At 32.6% G+C, this 23996-nt stretch overlaps 2 protein-coding genes across 2 annotated transcripts; one reads left to right on the top strand and one right to left on the bottom strand.

Moving 5' to 3' along the window:
- Positions 1-13996: 13996 nt before the first annotated feature.
- LOC11444993 (uncharacterized) lies at positions 13997-18512 on the top strand. Its single transcript, XM_003592559.4, has 6 exons — positions 13997-14740; positions 15638-15849; positions 16156-16435; positions 16570-16655; positions 16749-16840; positions 17622-18512. The coding sequence occupies exons 1-6, from the start codon at positions 14414-14416 to the stop codon at positions 17849-17851; spliced, it is 1227 nt and encodes a 408-aa protein (XP_003592607.1). The 5' UTR covers positions 13997-14413; the 3' UTR covers positions 17852-18512.
- Positions 18513-20079: 1567 nt separating this feature from the next.
- On the bottom strand, positions 20080-22877 carry LOC11423836 (putative glutamine amidotransferase GAT1_2.1). Its single transcript, XM_003592558.3, has 4 exons — positions 22680-22877; positions 21137-21870; positions 20839-21045; positions 20080-20758 (listed from the first exon to the last, which is right to left on the bottom strand). The coding sequence occupies exons 1-4, from the start codon at positions 22768-22770 to the stop codon at positions 20504-20506; spliced, it is 1287 nt and encodes a 428-aa protein (XP_003592606.1). The 5' UTR covers positions 22771-22877; the 3' UTR covers positions 20080-20503.
- Positions 22878-23996: the final 1119 nt, after the last annotated feature.

Below are 23996 nucleotides of genomic sequence, written 5' to 3'. Positions count from 1 at the left end.
AAAAAAACGAAATAGATGTGAAATTCATTTATTTCAATAAAAAGGAAATAGAAAAACGAGTTAGATGTGTGATTTTGGATCAAAAATTGAAGTGATAAAAATTGACTTAAATCACCCCTCTGACAAAAAGTAGAAGAAAGAAGTGACGGCTAGGGTTTAAGAAGTAGATAAGAGATAGAGAGAAAGAGAAAGGAGACCAATAACAAATTCTTCGAAGATAAATTTGTTATCTTTAGATCAATCTATTTTTATTTTTTTGATAAATCTTTAGATCAACCTTTGTTAGTTTAATTATTGACTTTTTTAGGGAATTGTTGACTTTTTATTGCAACAAATAACTATTGACTTTTTGGCTTTCTATTTTTGAAAGGAACTATTGACTTTTTGTTTGAAATCTTTATATCAATACTCGTATGAGAGAGACGCAAAGAAATTATTTTTCTATGTTTAAAACGAATAAAAAGTATTTTAATAAAGAAGAAAAATAAATCTCAAAATGAATCTTATATTTTGAAATCTAATGGAGTAATTAAGACAGATATAAAAAAAATATACAAATATAACAGGTGATGTGCTGGGAAAAAATAAAAGTAAACAAAATATATATAAAAGGGGGTTGAAAGTTGAAACATGAAAGAGACTTTTGTAATTTACTAAATTACTAGTGATTTTTTTTAAATTTTTAATAAAACAACCAGCCTAAAACAAGCTGAAAATTTTGACCAACTTGCAAAGTTCTGTCTGACCTTCAAACTTCAAGTGAGTAGGTACTTCTTGTCTCGCTGACCGACTATTCTAAGGGTAATAAATTTTGATTTTTTAAAACTACAGTTAAGTTAGTCCTTCAAGTTTCGAAAGTTTTAAATAGATCATTTTAGTTTGACAGAATTCTCAAGTTAGTCCTTTAAGTTTCAAATAGGTCCCTTTAGTTGATAAACTATTTCACTGTTACCCCTGCTAATAATTAATTGATGTTGATGTAGTCGTTAAGTTGTTGACTTGGATCAAAACGCTGCCTTTTAAAATCTCCAGGGTGTCAAAATGCTACGTTTAATGGTCACAAATATCATTTTAGCATTATAAATGGTCATTGTGATCATTAAACGTATCGTTTTGACACCCTGAAACTTTTAAAAGACAACATTTTGATCCAAATCAACAACTTAACGGCTACATCAGCATCAGTTAAACAGATATTGACAGCAGGGGTAATAGTGAAATGGTTTATCAACTAAAAGAACCTATTTGAAACTTAAAAGGACTAACTTGAGAATTCTGTCAAACTAAAAGGACCTAATTGAAATTTTCAAAATTTAAAGGACTAACTTGAGAATTATGTCAAACTAAAAGGATAAAAAATGGTATTGGACCATTAAACTACAACAGAGTAGTTTTTTTTTTTTTCAAACAAGAGATCACAGTTTCTTTAACTAATGTTCTTAAGGTATTTTTTAACAAATCACTTGATTTATTTATCGATATCTTTATTAAGAGTCTGATCACTTGAACAAAATCAATTGATTTATTTATCGAATATCTTTGCCAAATACTTACTTTAAGATCCAATCAATTATTCACTTATGATAAAACATACTTAGCTTTAGATCGGCTAAGAGCATCCACAATGGTAGTTCCATAACAAGGACTTCTTAAATGAACCTCACGTGACAAATCACTTATTTATAATTTTTTAATAAAAGTACTTATTAAGGACTCAATGACTCCAATAACAATACATTAATAAGGACTCCAATGAAAAGTACTTAAATATGTCTCACTATCTTTACATCATTAAACAAAAATAATTTACCTATTACTCATTTTTACAAGTGGGACCAAGTAGTACACATTTTATTACTCATTTATGCAAGTGGGATCAAGTAGTACACATTTTATTACTTTTTTAAACGTGAGAATCGTTAGTTACTCGGGAGAGAGGGTTCTTATATAGTTGCTCGTTCCTTAACGGGAACTCATTTTTTCTTCCTTCAATGGAGGATCCTTAACGGGGAATGATTCTTGTTAAGTAAAGATCTCCATTAGAGATACTCTAACCAAAACAATACCGACTTTTACATTAGAAATAAAGAATATATATTAAAAAGGAATTGGATAGTTCAAACGATATAAAATTAAAGTTAAAAAGTTGAATAAATCTCAAAACAATACCTATTACATTTTGGCCTTTTTAGAAGGAAGAAAAAATGGCTTGGTTTAAACCTTGGTAAAGGAGAAAAAAAAAATACTACTATGAGAATTAGTTAACATTTCCCTATCGAAAAATACCCCAAAATGGACAATTTCATTGGTGCAATGAATCTTAATTGTGCAACACCACTTAACAGAGTTTCCACTTGATTTTGTTTCCACTTACCTATTCTACCACTTTATTTGCTTCAATTCCCAGCTAACGTGTGGGAGATATACACTGTTTTCCTCTCCACGCATGATTTCACCACTTCGATGAAGGATAGTCCGATACGAGGACACGTTCTCTACTCATAGCCATGAGTTTCCTAAGCCACTCATATGATGTTACCATCCAATTTTTTTTCCTAAAAATTAAACTTGTTCATCTTAATGTTTCAAGTCAACATCATATGACCAATCTAACTAACTTGCCATTCAAATAGTTATATAGTCATAAACTCAAATCAAAATCATTCAAACACATTTTTATAAAATAAATCTTATTTAATTATTTCAAAATACTTGTTATTTAATTCTTTTTTTCTTCATAATTTTTACATTTGTCTCTGTTATTAAATGTGCTTGTGATCAAGCCAGTATATTTGAGCTTAGGATCATCCTTTTGCATCTCTTTTTTCATTTATTTTAATCTAAATAAGTGGATTCCCCATACATCAATCTCTTTTCCCATTTACTACAATCTCTTTTCCCTTTCTCTTTTGTGTTTTTTTTTTTACTTTGTCGTCAGAGTGCAACATTGTGTTGGTCTTCGTCTTGTGCACATTAATTGATTTTATGTCTTGTTGCGGTGTTTATTTGGTTCTTATCGAAAGATTGACTTCAACCAATTATACATTCAATTAATGATTTGTGCGTCAACGTTGTAGATCGAAGAACATGAGTATTTTAGTCACTTAATTTTATTATATTATTTGTAAACATTTTGTTATTGTATGTTATTAATTTGGGTGATGTGAGTTTGTTCACATATTCGTCCTTTATGTTTTATTTTAAGTGATATTAAACATGTAGTTGTATATGATGTATTTTATCAATTTGAATGAGTGAATATCATTTTTTTTTTTTAAAAAAAATACAACTCCCTCTAAAAGAAACTAACAAGACAAATATGCTACGAAGATAAATTTAACACTGCTATTAATATTTTTAATTACTGTAATTTAGAGTAGTGCAGACACAGCACAACAAATTAACAATGCTCTTTGAATTGTTTTTTTGAGGGACATCGACTTGCCCTCTTCTTGTAAAGAGTAAAAAGTTCATTCGACTTTATTTTTAATTCACAAAATTTCACACACTTTATTTTTGAATGACTAAACTCCTTATTAGATTAATAATAACGGTTGAACAAAAATTATTTGTTCAATAATTTCGAAATCTGTTTTTTTTTTAATGAATTTTTAAATAATAATGACTTGCCTTAGATAAATTGTCTTTTTAAAGAAAAACTTTTGATTTTAGTGGATGGTGCATACATCTACGAGACTTTAACGCAATAATAAAACTATGACTTTATACTTTTTGACAGGGTTAAAATTTCATGTTAGGCAATTTTAAATCATCATTATTGTTAGATGAGTTTGATACACACTCTCTTTCTAGCATTTCTTCATCTTTTTATTTTTTAAATGTTAATGATGCAAACAATTATTCATTGAGCAATGGTTTGAGCACAATTTTGGGGATGCCAAATGAGCAATAGCGAGATCAGTATGGGCCTTTAACTCATGGATGACCTTTGAGCCTACTTACACATAATAAACCAAATGTCTGTTTCTTTTCCCACCCTCCACACCTGTTATAGATTATATAAATCTGAAATGTTGTATGGCACTAAAGGGTGTTTTTAAACATATTTTTTGCACATTTTGCATTATATAATATGGAATGTTGTAGAACGCACAAAACCTATAAGGGTGGATAAGAAACTCTTAAATAAAATAATTAAAACATTATAGAATACAAACAAATAGGTAGAATATGCATTTCTCACAATAGAATACAACCAAATAAAACATTATAGTCCCATTATTTTTTCCCTCAATCCTCTTATTCACATTTAAACTGGTTCCTACGATGGGTAGAAAATTTTAATTTTAGTTCCTCCAATATATATGTGTCGCAAAAGATTAAAATATACATTAATGGATCAATTTCCAATATAAACAAACTTTGAAGGGACTAAAACATAACAATCAGGATCAAAACCAAAATGAAGTATACTAACAAGGACAAAAACGAAAATTGTATGGATTTAAAGGAAAAAGTGGTCTATTTGCATGGACTAATTACATTCTTAAACCTAGGAGCTTCAATGTGATTTCAAAAAAAGAGTAAGCAAGTAAGTGGTTTAGAAAGAAAATGGCTCAAACATTTTTTTATATGTTGAATTTCTTTTATCATAAATTTTAGTATGTTAATTGTTATGTTAGTTTTACTTAACTCTTAGTTCAAATAAGTTGAATTACTCAACCCCTTATATGTTAAAGTTTAGAGAAATGATATTTGAACAACTATTTTTTGACAATTTTTATGTGAACTTTATCTCTCATATTCACATTATATTTTACTTTCTCTCTCTATTGTTTTGGTTTTTGTGTCAATAACTCGTTTTTTCATAAAATTTTAGTTGTTTCAAAAGTTGTCATATAAATGAATGTTCAAATAACATAACTCTAAAGTTTAAGACACCTATAATTTTGTGAACCTATTAAATCCAATTGTTATTTAAAAGGAATATTTTTAATTTTGGATTGCTTAACATGTACCTTTAGGACACAAGCTAGCCTAACTCTTTCTTAAATATATCAAACTAAATAACTATAACCACTAAAGTTTCATGGTGTCTTTAATAAGTTAAATTCATGTGCGATTCATATACATATGTTTTAGAACTACAAGTTTATCAAGAATGTAAAACACCGGTTGTTGGGGATAAGTGTTCGTTTATTATAAGTCAACACCCAATTTCGATCCAATTAAAATAACAAAATGGATTAGAGATATGTTTGAGATGGAAAAGAAATAAATAATGTCACCATGTGATGTTAGGAGCAGCCTGAGTATCTGTTAACTATATTGTAAAATACTTTTTTTTTTTTTTTTGAAAGAAAGAAAATACTTTTTTTTTTTTGAAAAGGCTAAGAAAAATACTATTTATTTTAATACACGTGACCGACTTTTTTATATACAGGTGAGGGGGTCACGCCCACACGTGACCGACTTTTGTATTATTATGTCTGCCCTACTTCTTTTTTTTGCATAAATGTCCCAATTTATCAAAGGTGTAGTAACTTTTATTATGTCTGCCCTACTTCTTTTTAAGTGAGATGGTACATAAATAAACTAATTTTTATTATTAAATGAATAAATCTCATCTTTAAATTAAAAAAATTGATATTACAATCCAACTATAGAAAGGACATTTGTGCATGATATAACAAATTATTAACAACTTAATAAAAAAATTATTTCTTAGAAATCATGGTTGAGTCTAATACAATTACCAGCATTAATTACAGGATATTGTTATTGAAAATAAATTAGGAGTGGTCCATTAGCAGAAATTTGATAACATTTGACTCAATGGATCTTAACTATCATCTTAAAAGTTGGTTTGGTGTGTTGTGTTAAACTCAACCGCAACTTCTTAGATTATTAAAAAATATTATAAAGATGTTCATCAACAACAAAGAATGAAAATACGTCTTTAACAATAAATAATCAATTTGGGAAAATAGAAAATAGAAGTTGATGATAGATTACAGAACCTGGTTAGAGAAATTAGTCATCCAAAGAAAAAATGTAGGCTGAGAACTCGGATGGAGAACACACTTGTTAAATTTTTTTGGCTGCTTAACAATAAAGATTTCTTTTTAACTAAACCACCATTAGTCATGTGATTAACACGCCCCAACAGCTCTTGTAAAATATAATGTCCCAACAGCTCTTCCTCTTCTATTTTTATTTCTTTGATGGGCTCTTCCTCGTTTTTCTTCTATCTAACTTAATTTATATGTGCTATATACACAAACACAATGTCTCCTTTTTATATACTTTTGTAAATAGTTCAATTCATGAAAAATATATCGACATCATCCAGCAAAGTCTAACAAAACATTTTTTTTTTTTAAGAGACTAAAATGGTCTAACAAAAGAAATTAAAGCGACTACAACTATTCAATTGAGCAATGATATTTGTACGTCGACTATTTCATGACAACTTTAGTGTCAATTTTGTTTTTCTCTCTTCTTAGTCAAAAATAATGGAGAGAGAAAAAAAAAAAAATATATATGAGTATGAAAGAGAAAATTGTACAAAAGTTGTCATAAAATGATTATACAAATATCATTTCTCTATTCAATTAGATTAGAAACCATGTGACGCTAAGAAACGCAAATGCATTGATGTAGCGCGTGGTAATATACGCCAAAAGGAGTAGTGTTGTGTTTGTGTGTGATTCTTTGTTTAGTTTTTACCAAACTTATTTTGGATGATTTTCTTCTTTTGGTGAACTTTTTATTTTTACTATGTACAATGTATAAAATTAAAGCAGTCCTCGTGAACTTAACTAAGTTAATAGAATATTGAAACATATGTATTATATTATGTTTTGGTACATCATAAAATGAGTATGAAATATGATTTATTTTTAACTTGTTAAACGTCTAACGACAAATTATTAAATGTACGTGTAATTTTTTACAATGGTAGCAATATCATATGTTAAAAATACACCGACATTAAATTTTTTTGAGACTGTCTTAATGCCATTAACATTCTCCATTGCTCAACAATTTGGCTCGTGACTAGCTTGCTTTTGGGAGTTTTGAAAGGAAAAAAAAAAGAATAGGATTTTCAACAATAAAACATCAACATCGTCTCAAGTTATGATCGTATAAAAAATCAAATTTGGTGGCGGATGAAAACCAATATTTTAAACTTTGTTTTGATTTAAATCATTGGTGGCTTAATCCCTTGTAATTGATGTGTGTCTTAAAATCTCATAACCAAAGGTTGTGGTGGCGTAATCCTATGGATACTTACAACCTTTTTCTTGAGAGGCCTTGACAATATGATCATCCCGCCTTACAAGATTGTTACATCAACGCCAACACTTTATGATTGACAAGATTAAAATCGAGTTGACACCTCTACCACTAAATGAATTCAACAAAGGAAAAGAGAAGTTCAAGCCACTTGAAATTTTGGTCACAAAGGAACCTTTCAAGGGTAAAACAAATTTACATACGTCTCGTCCAGTTTCTAAGTCATCTTAAAAAGATGTTAAGATTATTTTAGACTTGACAACCTAAACATTTTAAAATAGTAGTTGAAGACATGTTTTCAAAATGGTGCATTTCATCCTATGTCATAAGGTTACGGTCGTTGTCATGAGGACGAAGAAGAAAATCTTCCAACCCAAGGGAGAACGATAAAGGATGATAGAAAATATTTTGGATCTTTCAAGAAGTGAAGAATTTCATGAAATTTTTAAGAATACTACTAAATAAATACATAATAACCAAAACAACCTAAATATCTCTAGAATGTTCTAGTTAGATGTACTGTAGTATCCTTAATATCTATAAATGTTAGGCTAAATTATCTTTTTGGTCCTCTAACTATTTAATTGGTATCAGATTGGTCCTCTAATTAAAAATTGATTTAATTCGGTCCTCTAAGTTTCCATCCATTACTACATTTAGTCCTTTCTGTTAGTTTTATTCAAATAAACGTTAGGTTTGTGTTATGTGGGTTCTCTAACTTTATTTATTAGTATCATTTTGATCCTATGCCTTGTTAAGGTATTATGATTAAATAGTGAGTGATATTATTGGTAACTGCTATGGTTCATATGTATGTATGAAACAGGAGGTCAAATACCCACATAACACAAACCCTAATGTTTATTTGAATAAAACTAACAGAAAGGACTAAATGTAGTAACAGTGAGAAACTTAGAGGACCGAAATAAATCAATTTTTAGTTAGAGGACCAATCCGATACCAATTAAATAGTTAGAGGACCAAAAATGTAATTAAACTTAAATATAACTTGTAGTAACATTTAGTGCGCTTCTAAATATTTCTATTTTGTAATCTAGAGTAGTAAGCCTCATCTCATCACTAAATATTCTGACGTTCAAACATTCAAAACATTGAAGGAATAACAAGTTGCTGAGGAAATTGTTAAACTTCTTATTGTTGTTTAGTACTTAACTTGCTGTGCAAGTTTCCTTGCTTACCTAGAGTATCTACTATGTACCTTCTCTAGATGATTGTATCCTAGTTAAGAGTTTGTTATTTTTCATTTGTACTATATATAGCTCCTTTTGTAACAAACTCATACCTGATTGAAATAATACACAGTTTTTCTGTTTCTTCTTCTCCAAGCTTTTCTGTTTTCTCTCACCTTCTTCCATGAAAATGGTGAAGTTCATGATGGTATCAGAGCGTCTCTAAGCTCTGTTGCGCATCGTTTTCACTCTGTTTCTTGTTTTTTCTTCATCTTTTCTCGCTTCCGGTTATTTTTTTCTTCTCACCATGGTTCGTGGTAACACTGTTGTTAATGGCGGTGTTAATGGTGGTGCTGCACCGGTTCAGGATCCGTCGCAACAACCTGGTAACGTGTATTACGTTCATGCTTCTGATGGTCCCTCTTCAGTCGCCATTACACCGGTTCTTAGCCATTCAAATTACCATTCTTGGGCGCGTTCTATGCGAAGAGCTCTTGGAGCGAAGAACAAGTTTGATTTTGTGGATGGATCTATCCCTGTTCCAACGGATTTTGATCCAAATTTCAAGGCTTGGAATCGTTGCAACATGCTTGTGCATTCTTGGATTATGAATTCTGTTGAAGATTCAATTGCACAAAGCATTGTTTTCCTGAAAAATGCCATTGATGTATGGAATGAACTCAAAGAAAGATTCTCCTAAGGTGATTTCATTCGTATTTCTGAATTACAATGTGAAATTTTTAGTTTGAAACAAGATTCACGTTCAGTTACAGAATTTTTCACTGCCTTGAAAGTCTTATGGGAAGAGCTTGAAGCTTATCTTCCAACACCTGTTTGTGCTTGTCCTCATCGTTGCATGTGTATCACTGGTGTGATGAATGCTAAACATCAACATGAGATCACACGTTCTATTCGTTTTCTTACTGGATTGAATGATTCTTTTGATTTGGTTCGTTCTCAGATTCTATTGATGAATCCTTTACCAACTATCAATAAGATTTTTTCTATGGTTATGCAACATGAGAGACAGTTCAAGATTTCCATTCCTGTTGATGATTCTACTATCTTGGTTAATTCAGCTGGTAAATCACAGGGAAGAGGACGTGGTAATGGTAATTCTAATTCAAATGGAAAGCGTTCTTGTTCTTTCTGTGGCAGAGATGGCCACACCATTGATATATGTTACAGGAAACATGGTTTTCCTCCAAATTATGGAAATAAAAATTTTGCAAAGGTTAATAATTCTTCTATTGAAACAAATGAAGAAAGGGAGGATTTGGATGATTCAAAGAGTTGCAAAGGGAATAGCAACACTGAACCTTCTTTTGGAATCACCAAGGAACAATATGAACAACTTGTTACTCTTCTTCAGTCTCAGCAAGCTTCATCTAGCAAGGTGAATCTATCCCATGTCACAAATCATGTGACTTCAGGTATAACTAGAATCTCATATACTATGAATCATTCAAGTTTTGGAACTTGGATAGTTGATTCAGGTGCTAGTGATCACATTTGTTCCTCTATCAAAAATTTTGATTCTTATGCTCCTATTATACCTGTGCATATCAAGCTGCCAAATGGAAATATGGCTATAGCAAAATTCTCTGGCACAGTGACTTTTTCACCAGGACTTATTGCTAGAAATGTGCTATATGTTGCAGAATTTAAACTGAATTTGTTATCTGTTCCCAAACTATGCATGGATAATAATTGCATAGTCACTTTTGATAATGATAAATGTTTTATACAGGACAAGAGCAATTTGAAGATGACTGGTTTGGGTGAATTAATTGAAGGATTGTACTTTCTCAACCTTGGCTCACAAGTTTTCTCACAATTCAACCATCAACCTGTCATAGCTTCATCTCAAGCCAGCTCATCTACTACTTTCCTACCTCAAGAAGCCTTATGGCATTTTAGACTAGGGCATTTATCCAATGATAGGTTGCTTAGAATGCAACAACATTTTCCTTGTATTAAAGTTGATAGTAATTCTGTTTGTGATATCTGTCACTATTCTAGACATAAAAAGCTTCCTTTTAAGCTCAGTATGAATAAAGCTAGTCATTGTTATGAGCTAATTCATTTTGATATATGGGGTCCTATTTCTACCCATTCTATTCATGGTCATAAGTATTTTATAACTGCTCTTGATGATTACAGTCGTTTTACATGGATCATGTTGTGTAAAACTAAGTCTGAAGTTTCAAAATCTGTTCAAAATTTCATTCTTAACATAGAAAACCAATTCAATTGCAAAGTTAAAACTGTCAGAACTGATAATGGTCCTGAGTTTCTTATGCCTGATTTTTATTCTTCTAAAGGCATAGAACATCAAACTAGTTGTGTTGAAACTCCCCAACAAAATGGGAGAGTTGAAAGGAAGCATCAACATATTCTTAATGTTGCTAGAGCTCTGCTTTTCCAATCAAAACTTCCAAAAGTTTTCTGGTCTTATTCTGTTTTGCATGCCATTTATATCATTAATCGTATTCCCACTCCTTTGCTGCAAAACAAATCTCCTTATTTTCTTAGATATGGTCATGATCCTGACTTAAATAATTTCAAAGTGTTTGGCTGTCTTTCCTATGCTTCAACTTTACACAATCATAGAACAAAATTTGATTCTAGAGCTCAAAAATGTGTTTTCTTAGGTTACAAGCAAGGCATTAAAGGTGCTATCCTATATGATTTAAACCATAAGACCATTTTTGCTTCTAGAAATGTTACCTATCATGAACATATCCTACCCTATTCCAACTCTAAGCAATATTTTCAGTGGCAATATCATTCAAATCACCCCATCATCCCTGTCACTGAACAGACTTCATCAAATTTTGAACTTCCTTTGGAAAATCAATCTGAAACCAACAAAGAACCTGCTATGCACATAGACAATAACACTCATATTCAAGACCCTACACAAATTGAACATGAACCTCAACAGTTAAACACTAGAAAATCCACTAGAGTCTCACAGAAACCTAATCATTTGTCTGACTATGTGTGCAATTCTTCAAGTGATTCCACCAATCAAGCTTCTTCAGATATACTCTATCCTATTAAAAATTATCATTCACTCAACAATATTTCTGCTTCCCACCAGAAATTTGCTTTGGCAATCACTGATGCTTCTGAACCAGTTAGTTACAAAGAAGCTAGTCAACAAGATTGTTGGGTGAAGGCTATGAATTCTGAACTTAGTGCTTTGAATCATAACAAAACATGGATATTTGTGGACACTCCACCAAATATAAAACCTATAGGGAGCAAATGGGTTTACAAGATCAAGCATAAGTCAGATGGGACTATAGAAAGATATAAAGCTAGATTGGTAGCAAAAGGCTATACTCAAGTTGAAGGGATTGACTTCTTTGATACTTTCTCACCTGTAGCTAAGATAACAACAGTGAGAATTCTCCTTGCCTTAGCATCCATAAACTCATGGCACCTACACCAATTGGATGTAAATAATGCATTCCTTCATGGAGATTTAAGTGAAAATGTTTACATGTCTGTTCCTCAAGGTGTTCATAGTCCCAAGCCTAATCAATTTTGCAAGTTGTTGAAGTCTCTATATGGTTTGAAGCAGGCCAGTAGAAAATGGTATGAAAAGCTAACTGGTTTCCTTCTGCTTCAAGGATACAAACAATCTGCATCAGATCACTCATTGTTCATTTTACATAGTGATACCTGTTTCACTGCTTTACTTGTTTATGTGGATGATGTAATACTGGCTGGAAATTCCATGACTGAAATAGATAGAATCAAAGCTGCTCTTGATGTTGAGTTCAAAATTAAGGATCTTGGAAAACTAAAATACTTCTTAGGCATTGAGGTTGCTCACTCCAAACTAGGCATCAGCATATGTCAAAGAAAATACTGTCTTGATTTGTTAAAAGACACTGGTTTACTTGGTGCTAAACCTGTCACAACTCCCCTTGATCCTTCTATTAAACTTCACCAGGATAATTCACCTCCCCATGATGACATTCTCAGTTACCGGAGATTAGTTGGAAAGTTGTTGTATCTTACAACTACAAGACCTGATATTGCTTTTGTTGTTCAACAATTGAGCCAGTTTCTTAATGCTCCAACCATTACTCACTATGACACTGCTTGTAGAGTGGTAAAATATCTCAAAGGGACTCCTGGTCAAGGTTTATTATTCAGAAGAGATTCACAGCTTCAATTGCTTGGTTTTACTGATGCAGATTGGGCAGGATGTCCAGATAGCAGAAGATCAACATCAGGCTATTGCTTCTTTCTTGGTTCTTCTTTGATATCATGGAGAGCAAAGAAACAACATACTGTTGCAAGGAGTTCATCTGAAGCAGAATATAGAGCCCTCTCCTTTGCAAGTTGTGAATTACAATGGCTTCTTTACTTGTTAAAAGATCTGAGAGTTAAATGTAATAAGCTTCCAGTTCTTTTTTGTGACAACCAAAGTGCCATACACATAGCAGGGAATCCAGTTTTTCATGAAAGAACAAAACACTTGGAGATAGATTGTCATTTTGTCAGAGAAAAGCTTCAACAAAATATCTTCAAATTACTTCCTATCAAGTCTCAGTCCCAGCTTGCAGATTTTTTTACTAAACCTTTACCACCTAAGAATTTTCACTCCTTCTTACCCAAGCTTAACATGATTGATTTATACAATGCTAAGCTTGAGGGGGGCTGTTAAACTTCTTATTGTTGTTTAGTACTTAACTTGTTGTGCAAGTTTCCTTGCTTACCTAGAGTATCTACTATGTACCTTCTCTAGATGATTGTATCCTAGTTAAGAGTTTGTTATTTTTCATTTGTACTATATATAGCTCCTTTTGTAACAAACTCATACCTGATTGAAATAATACACAGTTTTTCTGTTTCTTCTTCTCCAAGCTTTTCTGTTTTCTCTCACCTTCTTCCATGAAAATGGTGAAGTTCATGAGAAATTAAAGACTTTGTCTCTATTTCTCTACCTATCCTTCTCTTCATGAGCCAAAAACCCACACTTCTTCCATACCACCGACCTTCACAAGTAAATTCTTAATTGCATATCTATCCATCTTAGGATGATTAGAAAGATACAAATTACTTTACTGTTGTGTTTCTGTTGTTCTCATGGAGGACGTGTCGAATCAAATGAATCAAAATAAAATTAGTATCAATATTTACACAATAAATTTCTATAAATATAATTTGCGAAAATCCACCTTTAAACTTCAATTTTTGAAGTTCATATTAAGGGAATCCTATGCCCACTAGCAATATTTACATGATCATCTCTTTGGTGCCTATATTATACTACTATTATGTATGTATATAAAGTTTAAACAAAGTGGACTAATAATTAGAACAATATGGAATTTGGCCCTTTGACATCCTGAAACTAAAATTAACACATCAAATAAATGAAGTTTAACAAACCTATAAAAAGAAAATAAATTTTGCATCTATTATTCTTTCCCTCTTTAAAAAATGAATACTCCTAATAATGAAGAATAATAAATCCTTTAGTTTGTGGTTGGCCTTCAAAGACAGAAAGAGAACTCCTAATAACTAAGTGATTTGAACTTACTTAAATTGAATAATCTCTTCCTTTTCCCTCTCTTTTAAAATTACCCATTTACCCTTCATCCCTACCCTTCTACCTCCACTGTCCTCCAACAACAACAATAACAACGACCAGATCCATTTTCTGACTCTCTCCACGTTCCCCCCCTCTTTTTTATTTAACTAACACCCACTTCACTTTCAATTTCTCTCTTTCCAATTCAATTCTAGTAACCCTAAACCCCCAATTTTCACAAACCCTAAAATCTCCAATTCTCCATAGATCCTCTTCTTTCCCATCGAATTTTCCAATATTTTCAACACCGTTGACCACACTCGAGGTTTATCCAAATACCCATTTCATAAAGTTCCGTTTTTTTTTTTTCATCTGGGTCGTTTTTTTTTATTCACGCACCCTAGGAATGTTGGGTACTGCTATGAACTTTTCGCGCGGTCGTGGTGAGGATCGGTTTTATAATCCACCACAAGCTCGTAGGGCGTTACATACAGCAGAGAATGATAGAATTCGTAGAGCTCACAGCGATGTTACGCCGAGTCGGTCGTCGTCGGCGGTAAGAGAAAAATCGGTGGATTCGGTTGAGAAGAAATTAGAGAACCGGGTTGGGTCTGAAGAGACCAAGAAAGTAGTTGCAGTTCCGTCGTGTGAACCGGAGGTTAAGCGGTTGAGTAATTTGGAACGGTTTTTGGAATCAATTACACCTTCTGTTCCTGCTCAGCATCTCTCTAAGGTTGTTTTTCTTTTTTGGTGTTTTTGTTACTTGAGCTAGCTGTTTTATTCATAGGTTTCCTTTACCGTTTTTTATGTTTGTTGTTTTAGTTTATTTAGTTGTTGGAATAACTGAAAATTTGTTACTGGGAGTGTAACATTTAAGGCTGTGTTTATAAATTATGAAAAGGATCAAAGAAATAATGCAGAGGAGGAAGCAAAACGATACATGTAGCACATGGATAACAAATTTTAATTTTAGTATAAAAACATAAAGTTAAGCGTTTTGCTAAGGTGTAATGGACACAAAAAATTTGAGTAATGGATGAAAGAAAAAACACGAGGGCTCTGGATCACTAGCTGGCAGCTTCTATATGCAGAGTCAAACCGGTTTTCATGGTTATAATGTGTTTTCGGTTTTGATTCATCTTGGATTCAAGCAGTGGCTGGTCAATGCAAACCGGTTTTTACATATGAGCTAGAAATAGAAAGTATAGAGTTTTTACTGAAGAGAATTGCATTTAATGCATTATTAAATGTTAGTTAAAAGCTTTCAAACACAAGCGACACTTGCCTAAGTTAATCTAAGATCGAAATGAATGTAACAACACAATCTTGTAATAAAAAAATAACCGTGTGAATGTAAGCATGAGCCGTTTACTTGATTATTGCCATATTTTTTCTGCATTTTAAAAAGCAAGGGAGAATTATCAAATACTGGTAGAAATATTAAGTGTGCAACACGACACCCAGTTGAAATGTGATTCTCTGGAAGCAAATGTTTAATAGAAAATATTAATGACATTTATGAGTTTCTTTAGAAGAAACTGTGAGTCTGTGACTAGGACACTGAACTGTACGGTTGTAATTGTGAAAATTTGTGCTTTTTATTCTTTTTTATTGTGATTGGATATTGCAGAGATCTGCGAGAAGCTTCAGGACGTGCAATGAGGAGGTTCCGCCTTACTTTGTTCTTGGTGATTTGTGGGAATCGTTCAGGGAATGGAGTGCTTACGGTGCTGGAGTGCCGCTTGTACTAAATGACAAAGATAGTGTTGTTCAATACTACGTTCCTTATCTTTCTGGAATTCAAATTTATGTCCAGTCTACCAAGCCACCTGTAAAGTCAAGGTATATTTGCTTATTTTGGCCCTGATTGGAAGATATATTTGTATCGGCTATTCATTCTGTAGGGTGCAAATCAAAATTTTAAATGTAATCAAATAATAGGGCAGTTTTGGGTCTGTACATAGCAAATTTTATTGCAAGCTGTATGTCACAGGATTAATTTAATTCTACTCTCATTTTTTTTTTAACAGTTACCTACTGTTTTGTTTTCTTGTTCTTAAATTTTTTTATGTGCATAGTGACCATAATGCCTTTGTTCCCAGAGAATTGTGTAACTATATTAATAGATTATATTTTGTTATTCTGTAGGCAACTAGGCGAGGACAGTGACAGTGATTTCAGGGACTCAAGTAGTGATGGTAGCAGTGATTGTGAACCTATTAGAGGATATAGGGAACAAAGGAATCTTCCCCATCTCTCGGATGAGGTATCTCATTGGATGGGTAGATTATCAGTGAGAAATCAGCATACTCCCCGGCAAGACGGCTTTTCTAGTGATGATGGTGAATCTGTCAATTCTCAGGGCTACTTGCTATTTGAGTATCTTGAACGGGACCCTCCTTACGGCCGTGAACCTTTGGCTGATAAGGTGTGCTTACTTAGGACTCTACCTTGCTACATTCTTGCCTTCCTCCTCAGTATTACCGGAATAGAGTTTTGGTCGTGTGTCATTTCTATTTCTGATTCGTTTATCTTTTGATTATAATTTTTTGTGGTGGATAGATAATGGACCTTGCTTTTCGTTTCCCTCAACTTCTGACACTAAGAAGTTGTGATATACTATCATCAAGTTGGATATCTGTAGCATGGTATTCTACTCTTCTTTATTTATGTGCTTTGACTTTAAATTATTCTACTTACTCATGCACATGGGACTGACCTGTTCTATGTTCTACTTGTAGGTATCCAATTTACAGAATCCCAATGGGTCCAACATTAAAAGATCTTGATGCTTGCTTTCTGACATACCATTCTCTTTATACACCTTTGGGAGGTAGGGTGGATTTTCCTTCATTTTAGCTGTTGGGTTTTGCTTTATAACAAAAGTATAACCGAGATACAACAACACATTAGTTTATTACTTAGAAGATTTCTTTGATATAAATGAATGAATTTCATGCTAAATGGAGAGGATACTAACTCATGATTAACATTGTTGTGTTACGCTTTTAGCATTAAATAGTTTGTGCTTTGATACCTATGCAGACTGTAATGTTATTTTAGAACCCTTCTTTATTCTATGGTTAGGATGTATAGTGTACTGATGTCTCTATTGAATAGTTTTGTTCCATGACCTTCCGTTCTTTAGTTCGCAAGCAACTGTGTATAAGACTAATAATGTCTAGGAACCTGGTCATTGTTATTTTTCTCATTGTTTTGTCCTTCCATATTTTGATGTTTTAGTGAGCCCCACAACGCGTCATCATTGCTTTCATATTAAATTATTGGCCTAGATAACTTTTTTTTTAATCAAAGTCATGTTTCAAGTTTTGGAAAACATGCTGTTTTTGCACCAGCTGTTTGAAATTATGAAAATCGGACTATTTCAATTTTCAAATAGCTGGAGTTGATTGTTCGACGGCCTCATCTTCTATTACAAAGACTTGTGTTTAATTACGGATAATGTTTCTATTTAAGCGTACTCTTCCAACTATAGTTGCTTAATTTATTGCAATGACCCAATTATTGCAAGATGCTACAAGTGTATGCGGTAACAGTTTGTATTTTGCATTCTTTGAGTTGCTTTAAGGAGACAAATATTATACTTTTTTCAGGTTCACAAAGAGCCCATGCTCCTGTACCTTCATATCCAACCGAGATTGACGGTGTCCCAAAAATGTCTTTACCTGTTTTTGGTCTTGCTTCATATAAGTTCAAGGGACCTCTGTGGACTCCAAGTGGTGGATACGAGCGCCAATTATCCAACTCTCTTTTACAGAATGCTGATAAGTGGTTAAGACTGCTTCAGGTCAGTCACCCAGATTTCCTGTTTTTCAGCCGATAATGGCGTTAAGGTGCCTGTAACCATTTCCCTTAAGCCATTTAAGTATCGGTCCTACTATTTGCCAATACCTTCTTAGATGTTGTACTTTATGAAGTCAGAATTAATCACCTTTTTGACATAATGGTAAAAGAAAAGGCGTAAAAAATGTTAAGTCTCTCCTTTGTAATTTCCTGCTGTAATAAGCGAAAGAATCAGGAGAGTATAATGGTAATAAAGCAGCAAAGCTCTAGACCAGCTGCAGTTTTTAAAGGGTATTTCAGAATGAGTTGATGGTGGATGTACAGATTTAAGAGAAGCTTCGCAAGTGGTGGCTGATGTTTGTTGTGAGGTTGTTTTGTTTGCTAACATCGACGACGAGTCCTACATCGGTTGTTTCTTCTTTTCCAAATATGTTTATGTTGGTACTATGGTTTTGTTAAACAGAACAGGCTGCTTTTTTAATGTCCAGCTGATCACCATGTAGTAGTTTTTAATTTATTGGGGGAATTTTGCTCCAATGCATGTGGTGTTACTGTTTAGTGTACGTAACTCATGCTTGAATTTCCCCAAATCTGTATTTGAATTACTATAGTTACGTTTTGTTAGTCTTATTACTTGTAGTAGAACTCTTTTGTTGAGTTTTCATATCAATGAAATTGTTTTTTTTTGGAGGGAATATCAATGAAATTGTTTGTAGGGTGAAGTTTTTGGCTCTTCTATTTATTCCCTTACCGATTGCAATACTATCTTTTTAGGCCAATACTATTTTATTGTTATAAAATGTTAATATTTTTTTAGAGGATACAAATGTTGATCTTAGCACGTATATAACATTATAAAAAAAGCTCAGAAAATATTCAAATTATAACTAAACATTACAAAAAAACACTACAGTGACAATCGTAATCGAGCCTTTTCCTACTCTTACCAGGTATGTTAAGTCAACAAATGGATTTGGTGTTGTCATAAGATTTTGTGATACAGACATGTATAGATTTAGAGAGAAACAATTTTATCTTTAAAACATTTTTTTAGAGCCAACCTTTAAAACTTTCTCAATGATTTGATTTGTAGTTTTTTTCTAGCCTCCTCTATTATTTTCGAGAATTGCTTTTTTGACATCCATTGATTTCTAGAAACACATGGAAATGACCAAAAACATCCTCGTGGTAGTTAACTACCGCTGATTTATAACTAGAAAACTGATTTTTGGTCATTTCTATGTGTTTCTAGGAAACAATAGATGTAAAAAAAGCAAGCCTCGTTATTTTCTATCCTGTACACCAAGGTTTTATTATATATTTCAATGGCTGTTACCGCACATTTTAGGCCTAGATCGAGACTTTTAACAACAGTCCAAGCATTTGTAGGTATAAATTAGTGATGCTTCTAGTGTCTTATTTTTTATTTTTTTAGATAGACGAAATGATAAAATCATTATAAACTCACACACACAAGTGGAGGTATCGGGGTTCGAACCTCGGTCATGACATCCAGCCTAACAATTTCGGCATTTTTACCAGTTGAACTAGGACTTATGGATTTCTAGTGTCTTATTTAACCAATATTATCACGACATAGGAGACTGCAACATGTTTTTCTAATGGTTATTATCAATTTTTAATCATATGTTCTGTGTACCTACTTGTTTATTTTTTATATACCTCAAATTACATCGATTTTTTTTTATCAGGTAGCTTAGTGCCTAGAATTCACCTTTTTAAAGGTGAATAAGTGGGGTGTTTGAGGTTCAAGTCCCTACATATAACAATGCATGTCCCTGCCAATTGAGCTACGCTCACGGAAACAAAATTACATCGATTTAAATCACACTTACTGGTCAAAATTGTCACTAATATTCACCACTAAATATTGTTTTGCAGTTTTAATAAATGTAGTAAATTTGTTCGTTTAGCAGTTTTCTATTACAAATCATGTATGCAGATTTAGAAATATAAATATGACAGTGTTTCATTAAGCTAGGTTCAAATGTTCTCTTTGCGATCCTTGTCATCCTTAGATAGAAAAAAAAGTTAGAGCACCAATTTTGCTTGTTTTATTTTCATTCTTTCATTTTTTCCTTTCCTCCATTTTTTTGAGAAAAATTCCAGTGTTTCACGTTTAGGTGCTGAAGTCAGAAGATTAGTTCTCAAAACGCGAGCACTTTTATTTTTATTTTTATGATAAATAACTTCAATGCCGGTTACACATATGATTGGTTTCGACCAATGCTCTTCCAACCTTTTAGTCTTGGGATCAAAACCAGCGTTCATGAAAGATCACCATAGCTTCATTCAATTGCTAAAACATAAAACATTACTGAGTGTCGGGGCATTCCCCATCTGCCTTAACAGACCAGCTCTAATAGTTAAGCTTAATAAAACAGTAACAAACCATTCAGAATGAACAGATAACAAAGAGGGATCAAGTTGAAAGTCTATTTCTAATTCTCAAGAGAAATGCCGGTCCTCCACCCAGAAAAGGACGGTAGAGGAAGAAAAAAGCACCAGCATTTCATGAAAGGAAATAAAACAAATCAAACTTATACCAAAATCTGTACAGGAAATGTAATAATATTGCTTCCTTCAAATCTGTAAAGGGAGAAAAAAACAAACCAAACTTATACCAAAATTTCTGGACACCTATAATCCTAACATTTTACTGTCAAGGAAATCAACTTTCTTCCACTAGGAGCTCTAGCTCAAGCATCTTTCTGTCCATTGTCTCGGAACATATCTGATGCATCAATCCATAGAAAGACACCAAATCTGTTAACTGTTCTACAGACATATTTGACATCATCGTCCTAGCAGCCTTCTCCCTCACCTGATTCGTTTTCATCTTCTGTGCATAACTTGAACCGTTTCTAATTGTTGCACCAACCTGCTTTAGCCTATTCTCCTGCTGCAAACTAAGTGCTGTATTTGCCTACAACCATTATCATAGAAAGATAAATTGAGTTTAACATTTATAAACTGAGGATATAATTAATAGAGCTTTTAAGTAACCTGTAAAAACTCTGCTCCTGGTTCAAGTTCAGAACTTCGGCTTGCGACCATATGAGAATCAGACTTGTAAATGTTTCTAGCCACTGAAAAGCTTTTCAGAATGAGTTTTCGCTTCTGCTCCAGTTCCTCATTTAGCTTTGTGGACTTTGGGATCAGTATTGAGCTGCTGAGTTTTTTCTCATACGCAATCACAGCCTTCGCAAATTCCTATTTCACAACAACCAACAAAAATCCATAATTTGTATTCCTTTTATCAATTTTACATGCATTGCAAAAAGTGTAGGAACACAATGTATACCTGATAGGCCATACTGCATCCAGGATAATCAAATTCATCACTGTCTTGGTTCCTCATTCTCTCTGGATGAAATTGAAGGCCCATAATAAACTTTCCCTCTTCAGGATTGTAATTATTTGGATTGTAAAATCCTTCAACCAAACCATCTGGAGCAAATGCCATTGGAACAAATCTCTCTGCAAGTCTCTTAACACCCTGATGGTGGTAACTATTCACCATGATCTGCATTTTGTCATCTACAAAAGAGTCCTTAAACCAATCATGCAAAGGGGTGTTTGCCATTACATATATCGAATGACGATGTCCATCGTAGTTTCCATAGTCCATGTGAACTACTCGTTGATGCTCTTGGCATTTATCGAATAGCTCTTTCTCTATATCTTGGTAAAGTGTGCCTCCACATGAAACATTAAGGATTTGAGATCCCCTGCATATACCCAAATAAGGTATATTTCTTTCAAGGCAGAGCTTTGCAAGCCTTAGTTCAATGGAATCTTTCTCTTTATCAATGGCAGCATCACTTGGGTGAAGCTGCCTTATTTGCTCAAGCTCTTCAGGTGTAAGTCCACACAGGTCTGCATCATCATAATGAGAAGGATCAATGTCCTCACCTTCACAAAGAAGAACTCCATGGATTGGCTCAAAGCTATCTAAGAGAGTATGAATTCCACTCACTCTTGGGACAATGATTGGAACAGCTCCATATTTTACAATGAGATCCAGATGATACTCACCTGTGCAATTCAATATATAAGGAGTTAGTTAAAACTTAACTAAGTTTTACATCAAACTTGTTTGTTGACCGAATATTCAAATGCAAAATCACTTCACTTCAAACTCAATTTTAACTAAATTAGTTTTACAAATAACTTTTTTAAAATTACGTTTGTCAAATGTTCATCTAAAGACACAAACACTTTGTTATCATTATCTTGTAAAAAAAAATCATTATAGTCATTATTGTATGCTCATGTTGATTGATCTACGTGTGTGTTTGGGGAATGTATGCTAGCACATATGACTCTGAATTAGCTGGATTTTTTAAAATAGATTTTGTTAAAACTGTATATGAAGTGAAGTAGTTAATATTTGTTTTTATTCTCTTTCAAATAGAGGGTAATCCTATTTGAGGTGGAATTCGAATATTGGTACGAGGTTGTTGGAATCTAACCCTTCTGCTAGACTCAATCTCGTTGTTTGCCCCTTCTGTTAGACCGAACCTAATTGTTGGATTTTATTCTAATCCAAACAAAAATCTTAAAACACAAATCAACTATTGTTTAACGAGTCAATGATGGACATATCATATATATTTTATCTATAGTAGGGTAACGACAGAATGTCACACAACAGTTATCACTTATGAAGGATTAATAAATAATGGAAGGAAAAAAAAAAACAGTTTTACAACAAACAATTCAAATATAGAGCGTGACATTTAACAAACACAAATATTACTAACAAAAAACACAAGTGTGACCGTGACCTAACATGTAAATACATACATAACTCAATATGTGAGAGAGAAGTTAGAGTGTATTACCAACAAAATCAACAAATTTGTTCTTTCGGATGGTACGACGAGAAACGATGAGAACCCTTGGCAAAAGCAATGAGAGATCAGAATTCGCCATAACGTTTGAGATTGAGATGACTCAGACCGACAACAACAAGGTGAAACTGCGAAAACAAAACAATTGTAGAAAGAGAAATCAGATATTCTTGTTCTTGTTAATATATAAAAAAAATGATATAAATCAGAAAGCAATTTGCAAATTAAGGAAACAATTGATCACATATTAATTGGACAATATCTGAAAAATCAATCACAGTTAGTGGTAAAACCTAGGAGCAGCAACGTTTCTTGTGTGTTAATTGTGATTGCGAAATGCGGCAATTGGGAAGCGTCCATTGTTGTGTTTAATTTTCCTAAAATGTAGATGGATCTGTACGGGTTTTATTTTCTTTTTCATCGATCACTATTGCTGCTACTATTTGAAGTAGTAACAAAATATTTTGTACGAAAAAATAGGACCATTCAATCACTGAATTAATGACAAAAATGGAGGGTTAATTAATTTAATTAAAGATTCAGTCAAAGATCGGATGTGTTAAAGTAATTCAATTCATTTATTTACAAACTTTTCTTTTATATTTTTAATTCAAATTTAAGGTTTGAATTAAAAATTCACCTTCTTTTATCTATTCATTCATTATTTCTTTTCTTTTTGGGTCCTACAACATTACTATTCAATCTTTTCTTTTTTGTTATAAATCTATTTAGGTTTAAATATCTCTTTAGTCCTTGCACTTTCATTAGATTTTGGCATTGGTCCCTACACTTTTTTTTTGTTTGGAATTAGTCCCTGCACTTTGTAAAAATATTGGTATTGGTCCCTCTATTAACTTTATGTTAAAAAAAAAAACTATTGGTATTGGTCCCTGCACTTTGTAAAAATATTGATATTGGTGCCACGTGACGTGAAATGATTGAGCCACATGACGCTCCGTTGATTTTGTGTTTTTTTTTTTAACAGAAAGTTAATAGAGGACCAATACCAATATTTTTACAAAGTGCAGGGACCAATGTCAAACAAAAAAAGTGCAGGGACTAATGCCAAAATCTGATGAAAGTGCAGGGACCAATGACATATTTAAACCATATTTATTCATTCTATTTTTATTAATTAGGATAAGGTTAAGGATGAAATGAAATCATAAAATTATTAAGATAAAATGATTCTTTTCATTTTATGGTAATTTAAATTGTAAAATTAATTTTCCTACCAATTTAAATATTATATTTTATAAAGTAAATATTGTTTTATACACAAACATTGACATACACCGTGTCACTCCA

The sequence above is a fragment of the Medicago truncatula genome, chromosome 1, assembly GCF_003473485.1.
Source record: "Medicago truncatula cultivar Jemalong A17 chromosome 1, MtrunA17r5.0-ANR, whole genome shotgun sequence".
NCBI classification, from domain to species: Eukaryota; Viridiplantae; Streptophyta; class Magnoliopsida; order Fabales; family Fabaceae; genus Medicago; species Medicago truncatula.
Note: the sequence above shows the minus strand (reverse complement) of the source record. Positions and strands in the feature narration are given on the sequence as shown.

Excerpts from the sequence above, each read along its gene's own strand:
- LOC11444993 (XM_003592559.4), top strand. The coding sequence starts at position 14,414 with ATGTTGGGTACTGCTATGAACTTTTCGCGCGGTCGTGGTGAGGATCGG. Across the intron at positions 16,436-16,569 it reads GTGAACCTTTGGCTGATAAG|ATAATGGACCTTGCTTTTCG; the intron begins GTGTGCTTACTT and ends TGTGGTGGATAG. Across the intron at positions 16,656-16,748 it reads AGTTGGATATCTGTAGCATG|GTATCCAATTTACAGAATCC; the intron begins GTATTCTACTCT and ends TTCTACTTGTAG.
- LOC11423836 (XM_003592558.3), bottom strand. The coding sequence starts at position 22,770 with ATGGCGAATTCTGATCTCTCATTGCTTTTGCCAAGGGTTCTCATCGTT. Across the intron at positions 21,871-22,679 it reads CAAATTTGTTGATTTTGTTG|GTGAGTATCATCTGGATCTC; the intron begins GTAATACACTCT and ends TGAATTGCACAG. Across the intron at positions 21,046-21,136 it reads GATGCAGTATGGCCTATCAG|GAATTTGCGAAGGCTGTGAT; the intron begins GTATACATTGTG and ends GTTGTGAAATAG.